The sequence below is a fragment of the Barbatula barbatula genome (genome assembly GCF_947034865.1).
Source record: "Barbatula barbatula genome assembly, chromosome: 22".
Taxonomy (NCBI): domain Eukaryota; kingdom Metazoa; phylum Chordata; class Actinopteri; order Cypriniformes; family Nemacheilidae; genus Barbatula; species Barbatula barbatula.
The window spans coordinates 5,548,563-5,559,020 of NC_136785.1; the positions used below are offsets into that span (position 1 = coordinate 5,548,563).

General features: G+C 36.9%; 1 protein-coding gene across 1 annotated transcript; it reads left to right on the forward strand.

Annotated features, from left to right (window-relative positions):
* Window positions 1-1,240: 1,240 nt before the first annotated feature.
* On the forward strand, window positions 1,241-8,067 carry LOC306911564 (pyroglutamylated RF-amide peptide receptor; the record flags this gene model as incomplete). The annotated part of the gene is made up of 6 exons (XM_079487033.1): window positions 1,241-1,571; window positions 3,789-3,947; window positions 4,394-4,455; window positions 5,387-5,619; window positions 6,321-6,418; window positions 7,583-8,067. 6 exons carry the CDS (start codon window positions 1,241-1,243, stop codon window positions 8,065-8,067), a joined length of 1,368 nt encoding a protein of 455 aa, XP_079343159.1.
* Between the last annotated feature and the right edge of the window lie 2,391 nt (window positions 8,068-10,458).

Below are 10,458 nucleotides of genomic sequence, written 5' to 3' on the forward strand. Positions count from 1 at the left end.
TGGATCGTAGATTGGGCTGACGTCGACGGTATTGATGCTCTGTCATTGGAGACAATGCAAACCAATTAACTTCGAATCAAACGAGATGCCTAATCGGTCAGTCAATGTCTTTGACAAATCCGGCTGCCTAAAGGGAATGTCTGCTTAATGTACAGTAACAAACAAATGGGAGTGTCCAAGTGAGACTCCAGGTAAGGAAAGAAAGCTGTGAGTGGATTCTTGTCTTGGGAGCAGCTGTCCTATGTCTCGGATTCGGAGCTGAGATGCGCGCCGGATAAACTTTGATGAAATAGCAGAACTAGATCATACAGCAGTGAGTAAATTGTTTCATATTGGCGCTACTGTATTTTTGTCTATAACTACAAATATTTGCAAGAGAAGAAAAGACTTGCATGACCTGTGGAAGTGTTATTTCTTTGCGCGTTTAAAATATTGTTTCGGCCGTTTATAACCTTTGATGTGTTGTGTTCAAATCTCTTTTCCACTGCACTGCTTAAAAAACAGCTGCATTCAATAGCAAAATAACGATACAAAACAGGTTAATAGGCTTAATAGTTGTTTTATTTTTAACTAACGTCTATCTTTGATAGTTACGTCGCGTATTTTAAATATGCATGTATGTGAGGCTTTTCGTTTACAAATGTTCAAGTGTCTTATGCAATTCAAGGTAGTGTGCTAGATATTATATTAATGTTGCATCTCGCCATTAATTTGAAAACATATCCTAATGTTTGTCAGCATATTTCAAGATCACAAGACTATTTACAGCACTCCCAATATTGAGCAAGCAAGACGAATATGTTCTTTGACTCCATGACAAAGTGAGCATAGAAAATGGAGTCAAAATGTGATTTGAGACCAGCTGTGTTAGGGTATGAAGGATATTTTTATGATATACAAAGAGTGACCAGTGGGGCATCATTACAACAAAGGTATCTCACAACTTGCTGGAGGAGGTGTTTGTTACTCAAGCAGCAGCCTGTGAATAAATAAAAGGTTTGGTCCCCACATGCTCTATGAGCACTTTCATGATAGGATTAGATTTGAAGGCTTAGCAAGAAAAAACTAACTAGTCATTAACTAGACGTAACTAGTCATTAATGTAGACTTAGAAAAACACATTTTGAGTTGTTGTTAGACAGTTTACTCAACAAGCAAGAAGATGACTAACTCTAATGCAATCTTGAACAAATACTGGAGTTCAAGCATCCTGAGATCTTGACGTTTGTAAACCGTCACAATGAACCTGACCTCCCAGCTCCTGGATCTTATGCTGGAATCCTCCAACCTCTCCCGCTGGAAGTTCATACAGGAATATTCCATTCCTCCTTTGGTGGCAGTGCCCAGACTCCCAAGTGCCCTTCTTCCCATCTTTGCTCTTCTCTATGTGCTCATCTTTGGGCTTGCGGTTATGGGCAACGGATCTGTGCTGGTTCTTCTATGTCGCAGGAAGGCTCTGCAGTCTCCCAGCACTTTCTTCATTTGCTCTCTGGCGCTCAGTGACCTTCTCATCTCCATTGTATGTGTCCCTGCAACACTATTACAGCACTTCTTCAGCAACTGGTTAGCAGGTAGGTAGCTTTTCATTTGTACATGGGATAATATTTTAGGTTGATATTATGTCACAATGTAAAGCATCACATACAAGCAGTCGTAACTACTTTAATCTGCCTGTATACTTTCAGAAATTCAAGGTCCTGATGCACTTAATAGATGCCAAGTGGAGACGTTTATAATGGGAAAGCATTGAAAATGCAAAGCAAAGCTTTAAAGCATCATTGCAGAAACAGACAATGTCAAAAATAAGAGCACTCGATATCGTTGAATCTTAACTGAAGGCAAATGTATGATTGAGGATGAGGAAGTACATATTCGAAATGAAAAGGTTTAAAGAAGGTTTAAAGAACTAACAATTTTCATAAGGCCAAACATGAATGAAGGAGTTCAAATACAGTATCTTTCCACTATTGATTATTCATTAACAGAATGAAAGCATTTAGAAAATGCTTCTAATACTGTAGAAAAACAGCTTTCGAGTAGCCCAGTGGTTATGGCGCAAGCAACGCCAAGGTTGTGGGCTCGATGGATTGCACATACTAAGAAACAAAAATGTATAGTATAATGCAATGCAAGTCGCTTTGGATAAAAGGATCTGCCAAGTGCGTAAATGTAAATATAGAAAAGATAAGACCTTATGTGAAAGGAAAAATATCTCATATTTGTATATTCTAAGTGCCTAAGCTGTTAGACATCTGAATACCTTTTTTTAATCATTAACCACCATTAACAAAGAAGAAGACTTACTGAAAAACGATATTGCTCATTGCTGGCTCATATTAGTTCATGCATTTACTAATGCAAACAAATACAACCTTATTGTAAAGTGTTACCAAGTTCTCCTACAGTACTTAGCATTTTTCGTGTTTTAGCCTTTTATAAGAGCCATTGCATAATGGAATTAGTGGCTGACTGAAGGACTCTTCAGGAGTGCTAAGCAGATTGCTAGCAACAAAACAGTATCAAAGCATTTTGAGTATGCAAGATATGTGGAGGAAATTGAGTCCTTGATGGTTTTCCATGTCCATGAGCTTATCTTGACGGACCACTCTGGTGCTCTTTTGTCCATTTACACCACAATATATTTACTATCCATACAGAATGTGGAAATTACTTCATATATTGTTAAATGTATTTTATATATTCAAATTCGAAGATATAAAGAATCACTCCATGACATGGCCTCCAAATTGGGCACTATTTTCTTTAATATATTAGAAGCTGTCGCACTTTTGAAGTCAAAAAAAGATTGCAACATGGTACAATAGCATCACTCACGCCCTTAAAAGAGAAACACGTAAACTAGAGCGCAAATGGAAAAAAAGGTTTTTATTTAGCACAGTTGCTAAATTAACAAATAAACAGACATCAACTGACCTGGCTATTCCGCCGCACCTTTGTAGCAATGAATTCATGACATTTTGAATTCATGATTCCTCCCAGCTATCCAAATTGTAGTGCATTGAAGATATAAAACATTGGATGACCTGTAATTCCCTTCTTTTAAATTCTAATAATACAGAAATATTTCTTATCGGACAAAAGACACGCAAACCAAATATTTCTGATTATAAACTGCAAGTTGAAGGATGTACTGTTACTCCAACAAATACAGTAAAAGATCTAGCCGTTATATTAGACAGCAACCTGTCATTTTGAAATCACATCTCAAATGTCACAAAAACAGCCTTTTTCCACCTTAGAAATGTTGCCAAATTACGAAATATTCTATGTGTTGCTTATTCATGCATTTGTGACCTCAAGACTTGACTACTGTAATGCGCTACTTAGTGGTTGTCCTGCATCATCAATAATCAAACTACAGTTAGTTCAGAACGCAGCTGCCAGAGTTCTTACCAGGTCCAGAAAATACGATCATATAACCCCAATTTTATCAACCCTTCACTGGCTACCCATTAAGTATCGTATTGACTTTAAAGTTCTTTTAATCACTTATAAAGCCTTAAAGGGTTTAGCCCCTACCTACCTAACAGAGCTTCTATCAAACTACAACCCATCACGCTCTCTAAGATCTCAAAACTCAGGACTTTTGATAACACCTAGAATAACTAAATCCATAAATAAAATTGAATTGAATTGAATATATTCATAATAATTAAGCACTTTTTGAAGCACTAAATCCCTCACTGTGAGCCGCACTGCCAATTATAAAAATAACATTCATTCACTTACATTGTTTCCTTTACTCATTCAGGATTTTTTATCTGCAGGGGATTTTCTGTGCAAGCTAATACCATTCCTCCAAGTGACAGCTATTGCGACCAGCATGCTCACCATGACATGCATTGCTGTAGAGCGTTTCCAGGGAATCCTTTATCCCCTGCACGTCCGCAACAGTTACTTCCTTTGCCATGCCTTCAAGATGCTGGGTGAGTAACAAAGAAAGGGAGAGAAACAGACGGACAAATAGTTTAGATGAGTGGTTATGAGAGGTATTAAGATATAAAATCTGACCAATATTGGAGCTTTTGCAGGTCAAGAACAGGAACTTAGACTAAGGGATGGAAAATCAGACTTAAGTTTTTTTTATTTAGGCTACAATACCACACTGTAGGGTGGATTTATCTGAAATATATACCAGATAAGATGAGCATATAGAAAACACTGAAAAACAATGAAAATGTGGAATATACAGACAATTTCTTTTCAGACAGACTGGTAGAAACCTCCAGAAGTTATCTAAAGCCAATCAATGGAACTGTCGACCAACAGAAGTATTTATAAGCGTTGCCTTCTAAATATTGTGAAAAGTCAAAGAATGAAAATGTTTATATTTCTCTATAAAAAACGTGAAAAACTTGTCTTCGCTTTACAGTCGCCGTGTGGCTGGCTGCCCTGATAATTGCGGCTCCCATGTGGTTTGTCCAGAAAGTGGAGGTAAATGTGTAATATTTAAAAATATCGCAATACTTACATCTTGCGTCATGACTGGCCACTTTAGAACAAACATTTATTCAAAGATTACCTACCCTCTTTCCCCTAATGGACATGTTATACATTATACAACAGTCATTACCAATCACGGTAAATGGGTCATAAACATTTGTGTATGACAGCATTAAATAGTAGTCATGTTAAAGTTAGTTATATAAGTTTTAGTTACAATATAAATATTGTAGTTATAAAATAAATAATAATACCTAAACATATAACATGGGATAAAGCTCCTAATACTTATAAAACTTATATTTAACTCGCACACAAAATTACTGCCAACAACAAAGACACTAATTCAAAAGAAATAGATGCAAAAGGGAACAATTCTAATAAGGCTCAGGTTTTCATTATATAATAAGTTAATATTATCATGTCCCATCATGTTTCTGTTTTCTGTTTATAGTCTTTCTGCATGCAGCATTCAATCTGTCAGTGAATGCTCAGCATCTTGCAAAATATCACCTGCATTCAATCATTCTTTATCCAGTCCCAAATTCTCATTGATATCAAATGCTGTTCTTAACTAGTCACAAATACCATTCAGCGATGAGTCAGAATTATTCAGGTGAGCTACACAAAATAAATAAAACATTGACACAATTATCAACTTTATTACATAAATTGCCTAATGTTAGTTTTATTAGTTCGGACATATACATAAAACATATAAAAACACTGAAATGAACATCTTTATTGTGTTCTTCATCTGTATTGCCACGAAAAAATATTTCTATAGCGCTTTCTGTATATGAAAGTGAAGGAGAACTGAAGCTGTCAAACTTGCATCATAAACGTGTTTATAATGTGAGCCAAGACTTGAATTTTGTGTGGGGAAACAGATCAACTAATCTTTAAACATTTTACCATCCAGGTGAAATATGACTTCCTGTTTGATGTCTACCACACCTGTTGTTTGGAAGTCTGGCCAAGCCAGCAGCAGAGAAAAGCTTACACTACTTGCCTATCCGTTCTGGTTTTCCTGGCTCCATTGGCGACCATGGCCATCCTGTACTGGAAGATTATGAAAGAGCTTTGGGGCAAGCACAAAGTACATGACGTCATGTTCCAAACACTCCCGGGATCTGAAATCAACAAGATTACAAGGTCATTTGACCGCTGATCACGTAATAATTTATGACAACTTTTGATTTAGGATCATTGTCTGTGATTTTTGGCTTCAAATTGGAAATAGTTTGTATGACTTAACATGCTATATGATGAAAACTTTCTTTCTTGTAGCTCATTGGTTAGAGCAGGGGTTCCCAAACTTTTCAAAATAACACTACCAGTGACTCGAGACCCACTCTATCCTCAGATGTGGTTAAAGTATACAAACGTTGTGCGCAAATGCACCAATTCTACCCAAATGCACATAATGATAACACAAAAGAGCTCAGTCTAACATAATATTATTTTATAGTTATTTACTCATTATTTAACTTGTTGTTATACATAAACTATGAACTTTTACTACTGATGGTCATATGTCATTAAACTGATTTGAGTGCTGACGGAGATGTGCCTCCTAGTATCATCCAATTGACATTTTGATTTACTACATTAGATTATTGTTTTTTTATACATTAATTATTTGTATCAATTGCGACATGGGTTGTATCAATAGAAACCAGCAGAATGACAATATGATTGTGCTTGGCCATATGATTCAAGCAATCGTGCATTCTATTGGCAGCATGCTTTTATATGTAGGTAGGATGATTTGACCCCATTTAATTTACACTCCTGTGTTGTGGAACTGTTATTATTGACATGCATGTAACTGGGGGAATGGCTTTTGTTCTCAGGAGAAAGAAACGTGCTATAAGAATGATGGCCACCGTGGTGCTGCTCTTTGCTGCCTGCTGGGCACCTTTCCATCTGGTTTCCCTGCTGCTCGACTATGGTAACATAAAACATGTGCTGTCCTGTCTTCCTTACTATTGTACTCCAAATTATCCCTCTTTTTCTGATCCTCTCAAAGTCTCGACCACAAACAATGTGCACATTTAGCGCGTCTTCCAAATTGTAAATACTACATGCTTGTCCTGTCTGTGAGGACATTTTCTTCTAAACCTTATATATGCTATATTATAAAGCATATTAGTATATTAGTTGTCCTTTCTTGTGAACTTTGCAATACAAGCATAAAACTGATTATAGTATGAAAGCTGTTTTTTGGTGCATCTTACATTCTACCTTTTCAGTGATGCTTTAGGCTTATTTAATAGCACCTCTGCCTATTTTTGACAATATCAACAACATTTCGAAAAATAACAAACTAAGACAACCATGTTAAAATGTTGTAAATCTTTTTTCTTCTTTACAGCTGCGAGGTGGCAAAACATTGCTATAGTTATTACTAAGTGAACCGTACATTAAAGTCCCCGTGAACCAGAAGTTGGGATCGTTTTTACTTCCGTATTCTGATGTATTTGCTAGTGAATTTGAATTTCGAATGAGGAATATAGTGGGCGTGGCTTAACATCTTAACATTCTTGCCTGTATCGTCTATGCAACACTCTTTGGCTGTTTGCAACCAAAATAGAAAACACGGGCTGTGCTTCTCGGCTAAAACAAAAACAGTTCAAAAAAATGATATTACCAACTCCCTAACATTCAAAAACATTGGCCCGAAAACACATTGTGCGGAGTATGTGAATAAGGCTTTAAAAATGGTGCTGAAGGGGATGCTAAGCATCATCATAAATGGATCATTTACCCAAAAATAAAAACATTCTGTAATCATTTATTCACCCTCATGACATTCAAACCTCTATATGACTGCTGTGGAAAACAAAAGAACAGAAATTAAGAAATTTCTCAGTGCTTTTGTGTCCATACAGCATGTTGTTTAGTTACCAAAGTTCTTCAAAATATCTTCTTTTGTTTTCTGCAGAAGAAAGATAGTCATTCAGATTTTGAAAGATATCAGGGTAAATGAATAGGGTATTAGAGTAAATACTAAAATAATTCGAGTTTAGGTAGAACTAGACTATACCGTTATATTAATTTGAGATGTGACAATGTTGTTACAGCCGTACCTTACACGTTTGTTCTCTGAACACAGGTCAGCTAGACCTTGATCTTGACTCTGAGTTTCTCCTGGTCAGTGTGGTTCAGATCCTTGGATTCAGTAACTCTGTGTGCAACCCGCTGGTTTACGTCGCCCTCAACACGACCTTCAAAAGGGACCTGCTGGCTCTGCTCACCCGCGGACGGAAACCCGGTAGAGGTTGTTGCTTCAGCAGCCCAGGCTCCTGCTGGTTCCGTAGGAGCCACAAACGAGTGGGTGTCTCTGCAGTTGAGTCGGTAGAACCCAGACGGGGTCTGGAAAGAACATGTAGACAAGGAGGCATCAGATCATGGAGTAAACTGGCATGGGAACCTGAAGAAGGGAAACCAACATCCAACTCGTTCCACCCTGTGAACCTGCTTACTGCCATCAGGTCAAAAAAGAGCACCAGTACCATGATTTTAAGCGTCATTGACCCACCTCACGTAGACAGCACATCTGGATCTGACCAGGCTGGATCAGGAATAGTGGATGAGTGAATGCATGAGATGGAAACCTGGATGGAACAAGATAAATTTACAATTATTTGAGATAACAATCCCTGTTTACTTGTAATTTTGTAGTTTTTGTTGTAATTTTAAGCAACCAGCACACCATACTAAGTTCCGTATATGAGTAAAAAAAGTGAGAAAATAGTTTAAAGTAGTATTTTGCTGTAGGGCAAAAAGTTGGTGTGTCTGCAAACCTAGGAAAATCCAGGCGATGGAATTCCCACATGAAACAAACAGCACAACCCTGGCAGCAGAAATCTATTGCCCCGTCCCACAACCACAATCCCCCCCGAGAGGCTAATGGTAGGGACGTTCAAATGGGAAACGTCTTTGAAGAATGTATGGCTCAGTTCTGCTTTCAGAGCAGAGGTTGTATAAATAGTATTTTTACGTTTGAAAAAATAAACTGCATTTGTCACGATTTCATCCTCCGAGGTTGTAAAGACCTCCTTTGGATGAGACAAAAGCAACTGCATGATTAGCAATGACTTGGAACTGAGCTTGGAAGTTCAAAATACTGTATATTTTACAGAGCAAGACTATGTTGATAAATCTATATGGTGCAAGGCACAGGACTGACTCAGACGTCAAAACTTTCAGAGAGGACTCCACTGGGTCTTGCTTACCAAAAATATCTTAATATTTGTGTGTAAAAGCAGTGGGCAAGATGTTTTCACACATACTTCATGATTATTTCAATACATTTTTTATTTAATTATTGTGAATAAAGCTTATTGTGGCCTTATAAACATTGAATAAAAAAGAGAAAGAATAAATGTGTCCCTGTCTGTGAAATCCAGGCTCAAAATCGAATCATGAGATTAGAAGCATCAAAGTTGTCATGCCATATAATGAAAAAAGGTCAAATTTGTTTATTGTTGTAAATGATAGATTGAGTGTTAGATTTAGAGAGATAGTACTTCATTTTTTTACAGAGTAACATTTTATTTATAATACATGGGGGCGGTTTCCCGGAAAGGGATTATCTTAAACCAGGACTAGGCCTTAGTTAAAGTTGTCTTTAAAAACGTACTTTACAAAAAAACTTAACAATACTTATGTGCATCTTGCGACAAAACAATCCCACTGATCTATTTTAAGATATGTCAGAGTAAGTCGTTTTCCATCATGACACCTCTCACATTTAAATTAGTCTGGGACTAAAGCCCTGTTTGGGAAACCGCCCCTGAAAGTAATTGCTTTAAACACTCAAATTAATCATTTTATTGATAGTACATTTTATAAAAAATACCAAAGGTTGGCTTCAACACAGCCTTTTTAATTTACATGGCAATATTAAAAATGATCCAATTAATACACTTGCAAATATGTTTCTGTTATTCGTATTTTCAGGGTTATGTACAGCCTTCTGCCTTTGGGAATGTGATCACCATGGATGGGCCCAAGGCTGCTAGAAGTTATTGGAGTTTAAAGCTTATTCAGCCATCTGCATATTACTTAAAAGACAATCACATGAGTGTGCATGAGAACTGTGGGCACCACACCCATCATAAAGCACATTTATAACAAAGCAGTTTAAAGCACGCCACAAAGCAATTTTTAGTTTTTTCTAGACGGTTTTGTTATTCATAGGTGGCTATAGCTGTCTGATAAGTTGACTTGATGTGACCATTGGTTTTAGATTTGATATTCAAAGTCTTTCAGTAACTTTAACCTTTGGATAAAGTTCTTTCTTCTATGAATGACTGATTAACGCTTTTCTTTGACACAGCGTGAGGCACTCAACATTTCAGTCATTAGAATATATTACCAGGAAAGTTGTATCACGTTGCGCTAGCAACGCCAAGGTCATGGGTTCGATACCAGGGAATAGCAGAGTCAGAAACAAATGTATAGTACAATGCAATGTAAGCTGCTTTGGATAAGAGCGTCTTCCAAGTGCATAAATGTAAATGTAAAGTTTGAAGAGGAAGTACATTACAAATAACACTTTTTTGAAATTACTATTCATTTTTATACACTTTGGAACCTGATGATGAAATGGTCTTGTTGCCATGGTGACTTCTTTAATTGCCATAGAATAGGAATTTTGCCTGATGTCAATCTAGATTGTTATATTATGGCAAACAATAGTTAATGACATTCCATCTTGCAGACAAAAAGCTAAATTAATTCAAACATGTCTTAATATGAAATGTGATGGGTTGGCCCTAGAGAGGGTGTTTTGTGCATGCAAGTACTAAAAATTGGGGTCTTAGGTTTTCAGTATTGCTGGCTTGAAGGGTTCATAGGCCATGATGGAAGGGACTTTAGGAGGTTCCTGTGTCCTTAAATCATAAATCTGTTTTTGGAATCATGTAAAACTCACCAACGCAAATGTGTTCTGAGTGGATTTTTGGTTGCTTAAATGGCGAAAAG